Here is a 16,075-nt window from a genome sequence, read left to right as displayed (position 1 = left end):
CGATAAGCAAAAAAAACAATTTGTGACTAACTAATGGTTTCTTTGCTATTTTTTTGTTTAGTTAAATTTCAACCAAAAAAATGGAATCTTCTTAGATTTTAAAATTACCAAGGTATCGTACATATCCCCCACTCATCGATCAGAAGTCGATACGAGCCATCGCCCGAGCTGTCATTCCTATCCGGTCGACTGCCGATTTGATTTGATTTGTTTCGGAATATCTATTTCTATTTGTTCAAAATCTGCATTAAAATCCAAATAAGGATTGACGAAGTAACTCAAGATGCCGGTGGTGGAACTAAAAGTGGACCGCAACCTAGTGCACTCGGACTTTGCTGGCTACAAGTTGACATTCGATCCGGTGCCAGTTCTTCGGCAGGAACATGAATATGAAGCCTACGCGGTGCAACCGAGCAGCAATCAGTTCTCGCTGCTGCACACGGAGCTCTTTGCCCAGCACAATCACCTGGTAGCCGATCCATGGATGCGTCACTGCAGCTACTTCTTCAACAACCGCCATCAGCTGGTGCAGTGTAACTACGATCTACAGACTGGAAACGCACGTGCCCAGCGCGTTGTCCTCACAGTGGACTATAACGATCAGGGCGATGAGGAACTACATCGGCCGGGTGACTACAACTACACAATAGTTTTCGTTTCGGAGCGATTCTGTGTGATCTGCGACGGTATGACCAGTTACCATCTTGTGGACACCGGAGACAGATCGCGCACCGGTGTGCAGGAGTGGGAACGGATTACACGCTCGCCGGTAAATAATAACAGTGGTAATCGCGGCTTTGCACTCTTCGATGCCCGGCTGGATGTGCTGCAGGAACGCAAGCAGATCTCGCTGGTGGCCGGTCATGTGGCACGCCGTGATGCAGTTGGCCCAGATCAGACGCACGTCTATTACATGGACTTGACCTGGGCACGGTGGACTCATTCGCCCACCAAAAACGAGTGGTCATATAATATCTGTCAACGGCTAGAGACCACTGGCTCATTGCACTACTGCGCCTTTGAGCCTCGCGCCGATTCCCTAGTCATTGCCAGCAACCACGATGTTCAGACTCCCGAGGAGCGTCGGGCAGCTGATGAAGCAGCCGCTGCCCGCTTGAATTCCCCAGATGATCACGATGGCCAGCTGGAAAATGGTGGCCCACCTAGTTATAGCTGGTCCCAAACGGATGATAATGTGCTCATTTGTTTCAATGTACCATCAACTGCATCCGCTGAAGAGTTTGACGTGAGCGGTTCTAATACCACTGTCGTTGTAAAGCATTTGGATGAGGTTATATTCACCGAAGAGTTATACGCCAGTGTGGGAGATGATTTAAGTGCATTTAAGTTGGCTGAGAATGGCCTAGAATTGTCACTTACAAAGGCGGAGATTCAGAATTGGCCACGTTTGCTTGCGCAGGAGAAAGATGACGTACCGGAGGAAGAACATCCAATTCAAGATCCACCACTGACCATTCCAAATCTGCAGGATCCCGTTGAAGAATGCGACTTAATATCCGCAGATGAAGAAATAAAGATGGGTGAGCATTCCATTATATATCTGCTGCATATGCTTAATAAATACATTTTCTCCTTTTAGTACGCTTCAATTTGACCAGCGGGAGCATCACCCACACTGTTTTTCTTGGTCCTCCGCCACTGGTGCTCACCACCACGCTGCGTCCTGGCTTTCCGGCCGCCTTTTCTACCCGCCAGGGCGTCGACGCCTCCATATGGCTACAGATGTACCAGCCCAGTCGTCCGGATGAATGGAGTGTCCGCCACGAGGGCCAGCTTCACGCCTTCGGCTACGTGCAGGCCTCCAAGGATGTGCGGAAATTCACCGTCTGCAGTCCGGATTTGGATTACGTGGTCATATGTGATCCTGTTCGCTACTTGCTCATCTACTTTCCGTCTCGTAGCCCCGCTGATGGTCTCCGCAGGCGCAACGGACCTCCCGTCACCTTGGGTAAACAGAACTTCATCACCTTGGACGACGCCATAGAAGAAATTCTAGGCATAACCACAGCAAACAATGTGATCACCATTCTCTCCAACCGAGAACTGGTACGCCTGCAGGTGTAGACCGTGTTCAGCTACCATTGGAAAGTAGCTTTTCCTTTTTTCTCCATTTACTTTTAAAAAATTTTGGATTCACAATTATAATTCTGAAATGTATATTTTAAAAAATTAATAGACTTACAACAATCTTGAGTGATGACGAAATAAAATTTTAAAAATATATGGTTGTATTTATTTTTATTGTTAAAGTTTATTTTTTAGTGCCTAACAAATTTTGATAATGGCGCCAAAATAAACGAGTGGCAACTCTGCTGCTCACAGTAGCCAATATTATCTACGTGGGTCTCCAGTGCTGCACAGCGAGTGGCGGAAAAGAGTGTTGACACGTCAGAACCCCGACTTATCGTGCGGCGATAACTAAGAACGCCGACTGTTGGCGATATCGATAGCATATCACAAATAACAAAAACACGTCACGTAATCCGGACGGAGGCTGGTGAGTAAATGGAATTGGAATGACAGGTGGCATTGCATTTGGCCGGAATCTTGGCACTGACCGAGCGCATTTTTCTTGCAGCTGGAAGTATAGCAGGCGGTGAAGCAGGGAATCATACGAATCCAGCAGGGAATACCAAAAAGCAAAAAGGGTGAACCATGAACACACAAATCGTTGTACTTGCGGTAGCTCTGATGATGCACTGCATCTCTGCCGTCGAATTCACCTTTGATCTGGCCGACAACGCGGTGGATTGCTTCTACGAGGAGATCAAGAAGAACTCGAGCGCCTACTTTGAGTTCCAGGTGTCGGCCGGTGGTCAATTAGACGTGGACGTCACCCTAAAGGATCCGCAGGGCAAGGTCATCTACAATCTGGAGAAGGCCACCTTCGATAGTCATCAGTTCGTTGCGGAGACAACGGGCGTGTACACCGCGTGCTTTGGCAATCAATTCTCGGCCTTCTCGCACAAGATCGTCTACGTGGACTTCCAAGTGGGCGAGGAGCCGGCTCTGCCCGGTGTGGATGAACATGCCACGGTGCTCACACAGATGGAGACATCGTCGCAGGCGATTCACAAGGGCCTCAACGACATCCTGGACGCCCAGACGCATCATCGACTGAGGGAGGCGCAAGGTCGCAAACGGGCCGAAGATCTCAATCAGCGGGTTATGGTCTGGTCATCCGTGGAGACGGCCGCAATCATCCTGATCGGTCTCGTCCAGATTCTGGTGCTGAGGAACTTCTTTACGGACCGAAAGCCCAGCCAGGCGCACTACGGGCGGCTCTAGAGGATCGGGTTTTATGTTGGGATGTAGCTTAGTTCAGAGCCCTCGGATGGAGAGGGTCTCCTCCAATACCCAACTGTCGAAATCCCCCGAAATGTTGTCAATCTCGTCTTAGCCACAACGTATTCATTCCTCTCCCCATCCCCCCCTCAAGGTTTCTTTATCGGGAAAAAAACCCCCCAAACGACACATGTAATATTTTTTGTTAAGACCCCACCCGGTAAAATACATAAAAAACCTGAACTCACAAAGCGTTTCAATAGAAGGGGGTCAATCGGGCATGAATCTCGACCAGAAGCAAGGAAATCGGACAAAGAATCGAAAACCCCTATTGACTTGATCTATATTTCACGCTGTAAAAGTATCTAGCACTATGTAACTCTATCTTAATTCCAATCTGGACACCAAATCAACTGAATTTTCATAAGATATATCCCACATATCCCATTTCAGATGGCGTGGCCGCTATTATACTACATAGATATAGCTCAGATCTGTACGTATATATATATACGTATATATACGTATATATATATATCTTCCAAAATTCAGCTGAGTCAATAGAAAAGAATGTTAGCCGCGTGTGAGAATAGGTGGTATTAGAAAATGTACTTTAATGCAGAATTCATATTAGCTTCACACGGAAATTAAGTTTTAGTCTCTATAAAGGAAGTTAATATACAGATATGACATCAAATTGAATGGATACAAAGATACAAATTAAAGGAACCACGAATATGATAATTGTAACACGTACCCATCAAGTGGAATAAAAGGGATATACTTATCAGAAACGAAAAGTTATCATTGATTTTTATTAATGCATTAATCTTGTTCGTGCTATCAATCTTATCGGCATTATAATTATTCGTGCAACTTGGTCAACTTTTGAGATACATTTGGGCTTGCTGATAAGAGGATATCTCTTCGCACCCCGTTATATCAAAATGGTATTGGATATTTTGAAATCCGTTCGGATTCGAGTTACTAAACGACAATTATGCAAACCAATTTATTGCCACCGCCGAATGTAATAAATCTTTTTAACCGCTTTGTGTACGGACTGTCATCTTTTGATCTTCATTGACTGACTCTTGGAATTTCGCAGATCTTTTGTCAAGCGCATATATGGCATTGCCAAATATATATATATATATATATATGTATATATGGCCAGATATCAAATGCGATGAATGGTATGCAAATAGCGCCGTTTGTCCGCCGGCCAATTAATAGTATTTAAATCAGTCCAAAACAATGACAGTGACACATCGTTGGTAGTAAATTGTTTATTGCCCCATTCAGGCAAAAAGTGCTAAAGCAAAAACGATTTGGCAAAAATTTTAACTCTTTTTCTTTTAATCAAATGTATATTGAATGGTAAAATTAATGATAAATACACACTTTATCCTGTGGGTACATTTGTTATCAGTTTATTGTTGTTTTTGCTTAACAACTACTTTGCAAAATATTAAATATTCTAAATATCCCATTAGTTAATAGTATTATTCATACATTGAAATTTCTTTGTTGGCTTGGTTTTTTCCACATTAATTAATTACCTGGCGCTGGCCCTAAACGATATTGGCCCAAACGGAATTCGCGACTTGGCAACAACAGATGGCCAGCGGCAGCTTAAGGCCAAAGTGAAAGGGTTAACCGATGCGAAGGACTTTTGTAAATGAATTGTCAGCGGATCCGGATCGATTGATCCCCCAAAAATGGGGTTAATCGCACATGGGGTGCCAATTACCCAGTTATAATGATAGTAATAACTAATAATCACTGGCACGCGTGTCACAGTTTAAATCGCAGACCCAGAAACCGATATGAAACCTTAATTACATTTCATCAAGTATCTTTCATCGATTAAAGCGTGCTCAATGTATTATCTACATTTCATCATGTATCTTTCATCGATTAAAGCGAGCTCAATGTATCTATGTATCTCTGTTCTGGCTTATATTTTATTTGAAAAAGTACTAGGATATTTGTATAGCCTACAATCCTTTATTGCATAAACAATCGTTGATTGATATAAATTATTCATGTGCAGCAATTAATTGCGGCCAGCGGGCGGTTATTAAAAACTTTGAATTCAAAAGTTTCCCAAGTTTTGCATGGCGTGGCTCAATAGACAATGAATCGTCACTCCGGAGGCCCCCAAAACAAATAAGCCCAAGCTTCCTAAAGCGCCACGCCCATTTTTATGTGAATTTCACTCCCTGTCCTCCTCACTTTTTTTTTTTGGACAAGAGGTCGCCGCTTTGGCTGCCGGAGTCTCTACGGGTTTTATGTGTCAATTAGTAATCCGACGACACCGGTTCATCCGTCAAATGGGCGATCTTGGATCGGATGCTGCGAGGGTTGCTCAGTAATTACTGGAAAATGGCAAGTAATATTCCTTATAGGTAAGCAATGAGCGAATTATGCTTATTATAATATAGTCAAAAGATTGGGCAATATATTTTTAACTATTAAATATTCTTCATTTAGACACTGATTTCTGAAAGAAAAGTTTTCTAAACTGAAAGATTTCTGAACTGCGTCTGTAATGAAAATGTTTCTATGATTAATATATATATATAGATTATTCTAACTATATTTATCATATTATAGAAAAGCTATAGATCTGCCCTCTTGGCAGACGCATTTTTAAAATCGATTCGGTTTCCCTTTTCATTTCGTTTTCATTTTTCGTGTCGTGATTTTTTTTTGTGGTAGTAAGTTTGTTTATCTTTATCGTCTTTGCCAAATATGTGCAATGCACTGAAAGAAATAATAGTAGCAATAAAAATGATAATTTCTTGATAAGTATTTCAGTTACCCTTCTCTACGGCCTAAAACAAATATAAAAAATAAGAAATAAGATAAACTAGATATATCATAAATGGTATTTTTACATTTTTTATATATGAAGAAACACCTCGTTTCTTTCAGTGCAAGCTGTTGCTGTTTCAGCTCGAATGTGGCACAAATTCAATACTGGTAGATATTCCAATAACTATGTAAATCGACCTCCAATGGCCCACTAATGGGTGGCGATGTTTGTTAATGTGAATATATGTATGGATGTACCATACATACATATTGATGTTTTTGAGCATTTTAACATTTTCACAGAGAACCGGAAAGAGAGAGCGATAGAGTGGCAGAAAGAGAGAGACGGGGAGCGAGAAATTAAATAATTAACAAGCCAGGCAAAATTTTGTAGTTATGCCAACAAACTGCAGGGGAACACTCATAAATAATTAATAATGCATATCTAATGCTAATTCAACTTGAGCCGAAATTTATGGCCCAAAAGAATTGAGGATGAGACGCACGAAAATTCCGGATTGAGTTACAAATGCATTTCATAACTAATTTTTAAGAGATCCCTTTGATAATTTGATTAAATGCTTGTAATTACTGTGGCAACAAGCGTTATTTGATTAAAGACTTAATAATTATAAGCACATTTAAAAAAAATTATAAAATAACTTAGTTATTTTAAACATAATATTGATGATTATTTCTTGCTAAATTATATATTTTACAAAATAAAATACGTCTTTAATTTAAAACTTAAAATTTAAGTGTAAATATTTTATAAAAGATAATTTAGCAATCTAATACTCCATATATAGTTTATAATTTATCTATAATGAGTTCTTAAGCTGCTAACCTTTTTTCTCATTTTTTCTAAACTATAGATCATGTCAATATATGGTCATAAAACATTTTGAAATAATATGCAAATAATTGTGCAATCTCCACAATAAAAAAATGTTCACACATTGTTTTATTTAATCAGTTAATAAGTATCTTTGGGCCAGACCCTTTTGACCATTTCGATATTGTTTAGCCAATATTTCGATTCAATTCAATTCGATTCAATTATTTGCATGTCCCGCCTTTGTTGGCCATCTCGTCTGAATCTTGCGTCTGTTGGCCAAGTGGTTGGCGATCGTTTGGGCCGTTTTGTGTGCATTGGCCAGTTGGCCAGTCGGTGGGCCAAATATGCATAAAATATTTGAGCCAAGATGGGTCAAGGTTTTCTCGATTAGCGGCGCGAGGGGTAAATCCCCCCGAAAACCGATCGCCATGGGAAAATTACACGCGTTTCTGCGGAAAACCAAATGAAAGATACATATGTGGCTATAATGGTTATACAATCCAATCTGTTTTGTTGTGATTGGTATCAAAAGCCTATGAATAGAGTCATGTTTTATGTGGTTTTTTTTTTACTAGGCGATTTGTGAATGGTTGACATTTTGGTGGGCCTAGTTTCGATTTTTGGTGCACAGAGGTGAAATATTATATTCAAAAGATAAAATATATATTTTACACTGTGTAAATATATTGCCATTTAAAAGTACTGATAATAATTGCCTTCCTCACTAAAAAGGGGTTTTTATATATACTAAACTTTAAAGTCATCGTAAAATATCAACTGATGTTGCACAAGAATCTACGAATATATCGTGTTTAGCAGGTGGTATTATTTTTTTGAAACTTTATTCGCGACAGCGGTGAGGCGACATGCTTATCAATGTTTAATGTTTAATTCATAGGCCCTCGAAAAACAAAAAAAAAAACAAATAAAAATAAAATTAAAACCCAACGAAATCAGCCGACACGCATTGCTAATGACAGGTGTAATAATTTTTGGCAATGCCAGCCAGATATTTTAGCAAGCATTTTGCGAAACGCGTATCTGAATCCGAAGTCGAGTCCGTATCCGTATCCGAGACCGATGCAAATGCAGAGCTAAATAGCTAATAACAGGAAATCCAAGCCAGTCGATAACGAGCCGGAGTATTGCGCAATCCGGACGGAGAACGCACTGACCACCGGTGACTGATGTCCCATGTCCGAGGCGTTTTGGCGGCAGGCGTATTAGTTACATCCGCCCAAAGCACACGGCTTCGGGAATTAGTCGGCATGCACTGCGAGAAACTGAAGTAAGTTGGAAATGGAAAAATCATTCGCAGCGATCTCGATTTCAGAACTTCGATCGCAAAATCTAGCCAAGATATCGAAACCCGATATTGCGATCGTTTTCATCTAATCCATCAAATTTTTCTAGGTGTATGAAGATAGCTTACTCCAAGTAACTTCTTTAAATTTTTTATGAAAATTATAATTGATTATTATATAATAATTATATTATTAAGTAGGCAAATCGAACTTTTTTTTTGCTAATATACTATGTACTATACTATTTTTCTGCGTGTAGCTGAGCGGCGATAACTCAATAAGCGGAATCTGAATATCCGAGCGAAATGCGAACGAGCAGCCACAGCGCAACTATTCGAAAATGTTGCGCAGCATCCCATGGTAACTAGCCCCAAACTAATGAAAGGCCCCCTTCTGTCCACTGACCACCACTGGGCCGCTTGGAGCTTGGCGAAAGATGACGAAGGTTCGACAAACAGGGCAAAATGATGCGGAGATGGAGAGATGGAGATGTCGATCGATGTCGATGAAGATGCGCCGACTAGTTTTCGGATGGCTCTTTTATAAAACGCGTGGCTGGGTCAATGGGGGCATCATTGATCGGTTGGACATCGAGGGCTCAAGCACGACCACTGTGAAGATGAATGTAAGCGGGGCACTTGCCCATGGCTAAGGATTACCATTCAGCCAAGGATCCATTTACATTCCATTCATCTATTCATCCATCCTATGACAGTGATATAATATCCATAAGTTCTTTTTTTTCTGTGACTCAAAGTATTTGTTTTGTGTTCTCTTACGATTCGTTCTCGGTGAAGTTCTTTGGCGCCTTCATTGCGCTCGCCATCTGTGCACTATACGGATTAACCCAAGCGGATATATCGCTCAAGTTGCGACAGCAACAGCAGCAACTGCAGCAGCAGCAACAACAGCCGCTGATCACCAAGGAGCATTATTACAAGACGGGCGGTGGCTTCCAGGAGAGCAACTACGGCAATTCCGGCTATCAGATCTTTGAGGTGCACAACCATTTCGCCGCCAAGGGACCCGCCTATCTGCCGCCTCAGGGTCAGGCTGCAAGTGGTCATGCCAACGATGATAGCTTGGACTTGAGCTTCCTCAACTTCCCCGATGCGCCAGCTACAGCGCCAGTTGCCACTTCGGCTGCAGCTGCTCCTGCAGCAGCTCCTGCGTCGATTCCCGTGCCCTTCCCTTCGAGCTACCAGCATGATTTCCAGCACAAGGCTCCGGCTGCATCCTCGGTGGGTTACAGTGGTCAGGCCTATCTGCCACCCACGGCTGCCGCACCCATTGTCCAGCAGCAGCAGCAGCAACAAGTGATTCAGCAGCAGGAGTATGTGCAGCAGCAGCAACAGCAAGTGGTGCAGCAGCAAGTGGTTCCACAGCAGCAACAGCAAGTGGTGCAGCAGCAACAGGTGCAACAGCAGTACAGCCAACAGAACTACGAGGCACCAGCATATCTGCCACCCACCACCAGCGAGGCAGTTGCTCAGCCAGTGTCTAACTACCAGCTGCCAACTACCATCAGCTACCAGCAGCAACAGAAGGTCTTCCAAGGACCAACATATCTGCCACCACAGCAGGAACAGCAGCAGCAGGTGCAGCAAGTTCAAGAGGTGCAACAGCAACAGCAGCAGCAGCAAGTGCAGCAGATTCAATCCGTTCAGCAGCAGCAACAGCAGCAGATTTCAGTGCAGGAACAGGGTCAGGAATACCGTGCTCCTGGCTATCTGCCACCTGGCTACGAGTTCTCCAATCCCGATCAGTTGCCCGTGTCGCTCAGCCAGAGTGTCGCCACCTCGCAGAGTGTGTCGTCCGTTCAGAATGTTGCCACCGCACAGAGTGTTGCATCCGTGCAGCAGACTGTCGGCGAGTATCGTGCTCCTGGCTATCTGCCACCTGGCTACGATGAACCACGTCCTCAGGCACCAACTCAGATCACGTACCAGCAGCCACAGCAACAGTTGCAGCAGCAACCTCAGCAGCAGCAACAGGTGTATGCTGCTCCTACACAGGCAACCATTAGCAATCCTGGTGCCCTTCCCGATGGCTATGATTTCGTTAAGCCCGAAAATGCCGAGGCCGCCATTGCCGAGCTGCACAGCCTGCAGACTCAAACCAAACTGCTGAAGCAACAGCAGGAGCAGCAGCAGTTGCTGTTGCAACAGCAGCAGCAGCAGCAGCAGCAACAGCAACAGCAACAACAGATCGTCGTGCAGTCTCAGTTGCAGGTTGCCCAGCAACAGCAAAACGCAGACATCGTCTATGGTCGCCCCAAGTCGCAGCAGCAACAAGCTTTGGCTCCTCAAAGCACACGTGCAACATCTACTGCCGGCAGCTACCAGCAACAGTTTACGGCTCCTGCTTACCTGCCTCCAACTGCCACTGCCCCAGCTCCATCGCCAGTTGCAGCTCCTGTTCCCGTTGCCATTCCAGCTCCTGCTCCCCTGGCTGCTCCTGCTCCTGCTCCAGCTCCAGCTCCTGTTGCCGTTGTCCAGGCTAAAGCTACTTCAAGTGCCTACCAGCAGCAATACAGGGCTTCTGGCTATCTGCCCCCAGCAGTGGCCGCTCCTGCTCCTGTTCGAGTTGCTGCTCCGGCTCCAGCTCCTGCTCCTGCTCCAGTGCATGTTTCAGCTCCAGCTCCTGCTCCAGCTCCTCTGCGAGTTGCTGCTCCTGCTCCCGCTCCCGTTCGAGTTGTTGCTCCTGCTCCAGCTCCAGTGCGTGTTGCAGCACCCATTCCAGCGTCCGCGCCCGCTCCTCGCGCTACCATCCACGTGAGTGGACCCGCTCCCATTGCCATTTCCCTGCCAGCTCCAGCGCCCACCCAGGTGACACACATCCACTCCCTAAGGAGCTACATGAACACCGTGCAGCCCTTCGCACGTTATGCGCAGCCAGTCAGTCTACGCCAGCAGCAGTATCATCATGTCCAGCAGCAGCAGCAGCAACAGATCATCGAGGTGGCGCCCATGTACCGTGAGCAATCGAAGCGTCCTCGTTTCTATGCCCCCGCCTACGTGAGCAACGCTGTGCCCCGCCAGCAGCAGGCCCAGCACCACCTGCACCACCACTACCATCGCGTGGTGCAGAGCCAGCAGAAGCTGCAGCCCACGCTGAGCTTCAAGGCGCAGCAATCGCTGCAGAAGTTCATGCCCAAGGACGTTCAGGTGGCGGTGAATGTGGCCATGGCGGCGACGGCGCCCGTGGTGGCACCACCCGCCCTGCGTGGCAGCTCCCGTGTGCGCACCGTACAGATAGTGAAGCCACATGCCACACGAACCTTCAAGGTGCTGGAGCAACTCGATCAGGCTGGTGTGAAGACGATCAAGATTCTGGGAGCGACCAATGAGCAGCCGCAGGGACGCCATCAGGTGGTCAAGGTGGTCACCCAGAATGCGCACAGTGGTGCGGAGAGTCATGTGCAGACCGTCAAGATCTATGACGATGTGCAGCAGCCACTGCGATTGCTGCCACAGAGCAATGCCTACTTGCCACCAGCGCGTCCCAGGGCGCGAATTGTGCGGCAGGCGTCGAAGCCACTGCGTCTGCGTCCTGTGGCCAGTCTGTAGAGGATTGGACCAGGATTGGACCCGGGCGCAATTCCCAGCACTGATTAGTTGTTAATATATCTATCTCATCCATCCAGCGTCTGCACTGCACTATTTTTTTTTTTATTATTCTGCATTTTAGTTTTTGTTCCAACTCTGATGTCGATGTTTCACCTCATTTCGCAGGAAATTTCTGTGAACAAACAAGCGATTCAACTGGCCAATCATCGCATTCGAAATCAAATCATTTGCATGCAATAACAACCGATTCGAATTTCTTACCTAATAAATTTATACTTACGTAAAATATGTAAATAATGTGACTGTTTAATTTCGTTGGGGATTGGGCTTATCGGAAATTGGAGTTGGACCTTCAGATTTTTATGGTCAACAGAAAATGGGTTGTGCATTTCGAGTTTTATTCGTCTCAAATTGGTTTCGATTTCAAACTCAAAACTCAGTATTCACTATATTCACTTGAATATTCAAAGATCTGTAGTAGCAACTTTATAAATCATTTGCACTGCATTCTAAGCAGTAGTGGAATCATTAGTTCGAGTAACTATTATAACTATTATTACTTTAAAACAGCCATGTGAACACATGTTGTGGCATCTCTATGATTGCCACTATAATTTAGACGATGTCTCTGATCCGAAATTATTCATCCCAAGAGGCGTGTCTTCCCCAACCCAAACCCAAAAACAAAACTCTCTCCCAAACGCGTGACCTTCGTGGATTTTGTGGTTTCATTTTCATTTGGGGGCTGTGGACAGTGGGCTTTTGACGGGTTTTTATTTATTTGTTTGCTTCCGCTCTTAGTAAGCGGCTAATAGTGAAAGGCAGACCGGATTTGTGGCCTACACGTTTCATTTTTCAGTTTATTCGTGCTACGATGACAATTATTCGCACCTTACTCAATACCAAATATTGTAGGCATAAAAAACCACATGATTTTGAAAGTAACTCATTTAAAGTTATTGGGAAAATGTTGTCGCCATTGTGAATAATATCATTAATATTTATTAAGATGCTCCATCATTTGTTTTGGTTAATTAATATTAATTTGAATTAATATTCAGGATTTTTTTAGGGTAATTAACATGATTTTGAATTAAAATTCAGGATTTCTTTGGGGTAATTAACATGATTTTGAATAAATATTCGACACAATTAATTTAATTATTCTGTTTACACCACTTTCTCTCAGTGTATGAATGCATTTATTACCTCCGCCCTTTTGATGAATTATAATTCCAGTGTTTTGACATCGCCCGATGACATAATTCCCAACTGAATGCAGCTAAACCCTGAGCCTAACAAAAGCGATGGTCCACTCTAATTTCCATTGATGAACCATACAGAGATGAAAAGAAAATACAAGTCTTTGAAAAGTTGATGGGAAACCCCATGTGTAAAAAAAATATAAAAAAAAAATAAAATAGATCAAACTGAAATCTTTTGTAGCAAACAATTAGAAATATAGAATTTAGCCGAGAATATTATATTTTTAAACTTACTAAAAGGTTTCAGTTTATAGTTGTTTAAATTTTCCTGCACTCAACCCCTTCTACAGCTTAAACCTTTTTTGTGTTTCTGCTGTAACTTCTTTCTCGAACTTACTAATGGATCCATCTATTTCTTAGTCACATTTTCCCGTGCGACGAACTGCAGCCAAATGCCGCCCTTGTGGACGCCCACAAAGATCAGGGGATCTAACTCTGTGCCATTGAGTGTCCGTGGACTGACCAGGACCTCGAATCGCTGGACAATGGCCGCCAGTGCGGCCTTGGCCATGGCCAGACCCAATCGCATCCCGACACACTGACGTGGCCCGTTCCCGAAACCCAAAAAGCTACCCTGCTGTTTGCAGTTTTTCAGACCGCCGTCCAGGAATCTTTCGGGTCGGAAAAGATCCGGTTCCGGATACAGATCCGGATCATTGTGCAGGGCGTAGATGGGCACCATCACATTGTCGCCGGGCCTCAGCCTGAGGGGTTCCGAGTGGTGGCTACCCCGGAGCTCGTACTCCTTTGTGCAGGTCTTTGATGCCCAGCCGCCAGCCGGATAGATTCGTAAGCTTTCTGAATAGGTAGATGGATGTGATATTTGGTACTTCAATGTTCCATGACCCATGACCCACCATTAAAGCAGGCACTCAGATAGGGCAGGTCTATCAGCGCATCCAGATCTGGCAGATAACCATCGGGATTGACCAACTGGAGTTCCTCGTACAAACGCCCCTGGCAATCTGGATTACGACCAAGCTAAGTGGATATCTATGAGTTGAAATATATCTAATACAAGAGGAAGCAACTTACCAGCAGAAGACAATGGGCAATGCTATTGGAGGTGGTGTCCAGGCCGTCGAACATGAAGGTCATGGCATGCGAGGCCAAGTCCTCCTCGCTGAGATCCAATTCCCTCTGCATCTCGAGCAGATGGTTGATGAAGTCGTTGCGATCCTGGTGCTTGGAACGGCGCAGGCGAAGAGCTTCGCTAATCATCTGGCTGTAGAATAGATCGTGGGAACGGGGAAAGACCTTGGGACGCAACCAGCGCGGAAGATTCGGGAAGAGGCCACGGACGGCGCCGGCAATGGCCAATCCTCGATTCTCGGCGGACATCTCGTGGTTTTGCCGCACAACCGGCAGTGGATTGTCGGTGAAGGTGCGCGCTTGGATGCCCAGGACGCAGTCAAACAGCGATTCACCCGTGAAGCGGAGACCCAGCTGGACAAGAACCTCGAGCTAGTGCATCCTTTTCGAAGAAGTTTCAAGTGATACTCACATCAATGCAGTCCAGATCCTTGCCGCCAGCCGACTTTATCGCAATGAACTGACAGAGATCCTGACAGACGCGCTGCATGATGGCATGAGTGGTCCGTATGCGACCATTGGTCAGCAGGGTGGAGAAGACCGCCCGCTGGTGGCGCCACTCCTCGCCCTCGAGCACGAAGGGATTGAGGGCGACCAAGCGATCCTTGGCGATGTCCACCATCTGGGAGGCATCGTTGTTCTCGAAGTGACTGAACGCGCTCACATAGATCTCGTAGATCAGGCGGGGTTCCAGGACGAGCAGCTTGGGTGCACGCAACAGATAGCAGCCCACATAGCTATGGGTATTCCTGTAATGCCTGCAAAGAAAACATAGTATAGGTCGTAATTTCATCCACTAAAACCCAACTCAAATATGAGGATACCCACATATAGATATCGCGCATGTCCATGGTGAAGTGCTGGCGTGGCCAAATCATGTTGGGAAAGGAACCGAAGAGCGGAAGGGCTCTGGGCTCCGTGACTCCGCGCCGCCGCCAGTGGCCAAAGTTGGACACCAGAAAGGCGTAGATCGCGCCCAGAAAGGTGGCAATCCCCAGTAGAAGCGATCCAAACATGACGACGTTGTAAGCGAAACTGAGTGTATGAAATTGAATCGGATACGCGCATCTGGGGGGCACAAGGAGACCGGCGGAGATTGGGGATCTCCTCCGTAGCGTGCTTATTATTTCCCATTTTGCATTAATCTTATGTGGGTTTGCGTGTCGCTGGAACTTAGGAGGGGTGCCATTATCGAATTGACCAGCGAACTGCTCTTATATCAGAACAACTAAGTAGCTGCATTTCGAAGTCGAGCAAAGAACGTGTTCAAGCAAAGGTCACAGGTCACAAGCAAGTTAGGATCAGCGGTAGTGAAAGTAACTGCCAACAACCTGACAACCCTGAACGAAGCAAAGTCAAGAGTCACAAGACAATCGCGGAACACTTAATTCAACAAAAGAGGCCATTGTCGAATGTTTAGTTGAGCTGCTTTTTATTCGCATATTTGAGTGTAAATATTTATTCACCAACGACTCGTGCAAGAAGAAAATTCCAAGCAAAGCATTTCTCTCTTTCGAAAAACGTCAGCGAAAAACACTTGCAATTTCGAATCGCGACAGATTGCCATCTTCTGTGCCATTTGCGTTGTGACGAATGCCATTAGATGAGGTTGCTTGTTTGTCAGCTTAGTGAACTAATCAATCAACTGCGAAATCGAGATTATATATTATATTATATTATATATTCAAATATAGATATTACATTTTTTTTTATATATTTATTAAAAAGTTTTGGTTACTTTTGATTACTTTTGGTATATACAGGTATATATAGGTATATATAGGTAGGGGTGGTTTTTAAGTGTAGATCCCACTATTAAGTGTAAGAGCCCACTAGTCAGTGGCATTCACATTGTTTCGCCAGTCGAATCTCGAGACTAGA

The 16,075-nt window shown here is 44.7% G+C and overlaps 4 protein-coding genes across 5 annotated transcripts; 3 read left to right on the top strand and 1 right to left on the bottom strand.

Annotated features, from left to right (window-relative positions):
* Window positions 1–12: 12 nt before the first annotated feature.
* LOC6619920 (nudC domain-containing protein 1) lies at window positions 13–2,242 on the top strand. Of its 2 annotated transcripts, XM_032726173.1 has the most exons (3): window positions 13–112; window positions 264–1,541; window positions 1,601–2,242. In XM_032726173.1, exons 2-3 carry the CDS (start codon window positions 284–286, stop codon window positions 2,083–2,085), a joined length of 1,743 nt encoding a protein of 580 aa, XP_032582064.1. In that variant the 5' UTR covers window positions 13–112; window positions 264–283; the 3' UTR covers window positions 2,086–2,242. The 2 variants fall into 2 exon arrangements, with proteins under 2 accessions (XP_032582064.1, XP_002044132.2); XM_002044096.2 differs by having other exon boundaries at window positions 13–1,541.
* Window positions 2,243–2,416: 174 nt separating this feature from the next.
* On the top strand, window positions 2,417–3,549 carry LOC6619919 (transmembrane emp24 domain-containing protein 3). The gene is made up of 2 exons (XM_032725856.1): window positions 2,417–2,518; window positions 2,600–3,549. The coding sequence occupies exon 2, from the start codon at window positions 2,677–2,679 to the stop codon at window positions 3,307–3,309; it is 633 nt and encodes a 210-aa protein (XP_032581747.1). The 5' UTR covers window positions 2,417–2,518; window positions 2,600–2,676; the 3' UTR covers window positions 3,310–3,549.
* Window positions 3,550–8,807: 5,258 nt separating this feature from the next.
* Window positions 8,808–12,134, top strand: LOC6619918 (histone-lysine N-methyltransferase 2D). Its single transcript, XM_002044094.2, has 2 exons — window positions 8,808–8,893; window positions 9,066–12,134. The coding sequence occupies exons 1-2, from the start codon at window positions 8,888–8,890 to the stop codon at window positions 11,835–11,837; spliced, it is 2,778 nt and encodes a 925-aa protein (XP_002044130.2). The 5' UTR covers window positions 8,808–8,887; the 3' UTR covers window positions 11,838–12,134.
* Window positions 12,135–12,816: 682 nt separating this feature from the next.
* On the bottom strand, window positions 12,817–15,225 carry LOC6619916 (probable cytochrome P450 28c1). Its single transcript, XM_002044092.2, has 5 exons — window positions 15,023–15,225; window positions 14,607–14,952; window positions 14,138–14,548; window positions 13,960–14,083; window positions 12,817–13,900 (listed from the first exon to the last, which is right to left on the bottom strand). The coding sequence occupies exons 1-5, from the start codon at window positions 15,208–15,210 to the stop codon at window positions 13,452–13,454; spliced, it is 1,518 nt and encodes a 505-aa protein (XP_002044128.1). The 5' UTR covers window positions 15,211–15,225; the 3' UTR covers window positions 12,817–13,451.
* Between the last annotated feature and the right edge of the window lie 850 nt (window positions 15,226–16,075).

The sequence above is a fragment of the Drosophila sechellia genome, chromosome X (assembly GCF_004382195.2).
Source record: "Drosophila sechellia strain sech25 chromosome X, ASM438219v1, whole genome shotgun sequence".
NCBI lineage: Eukaryota > Metazoa > Arthropoda > Insecta > Diptera > Drosophilidae > Drosophila > Drosophila sechellia.
The sequence above is the reverse complement of the archived record's forward strand: the minus strand, read 5'-3'. Positions and strand labels throughout refer to the sequence as shown.

Bases quoted from the DNA above. Each gene is read 5' to 3' on its own strand.
- LOC6619920 (XM_032726173.1), top strand. From the start codon at position 284: ATGCCGGTGGTGGAACTAAAAGTGGACCGCAACCTAGTGCACTCGGAC. The intron at 1,542-1,600 runs GTGAGCATTCCA...TTCTCCTTTTAG, and splicing joins AGATGAAGAAATAAAGATGG to TACGCTTCAATTTGACCAGC.
- LOC6619919 (XM_032725856.1), top strand. From the start codon at position 2,677: ATGAACACACAAATCGTTGTACTTGCGGTAGCTCTGATGATGCACTGC.
- LOC6619916 (XM_002044092.2), bottom strand. From the start codon at position 15,210: ATGTTTGGATCGCTTCTACTGGGGATTGCCACCTTTCTGGGCGCGATC. The intron at 14,953-15,022 runs GTGGGTATCCTC...TTTTCTTTGCAG, and splicing joins GACATGCGCGATATCTATAT to GCATTACAGGAATACCCATA. The intron at 14,084-14,137 runs GTAAGTTGCTTC...ATATCCACTTAG, and splicing joins TTGCCCATTGTCTTCTGCTG to CTTGGTCGTAATCCAGATTG.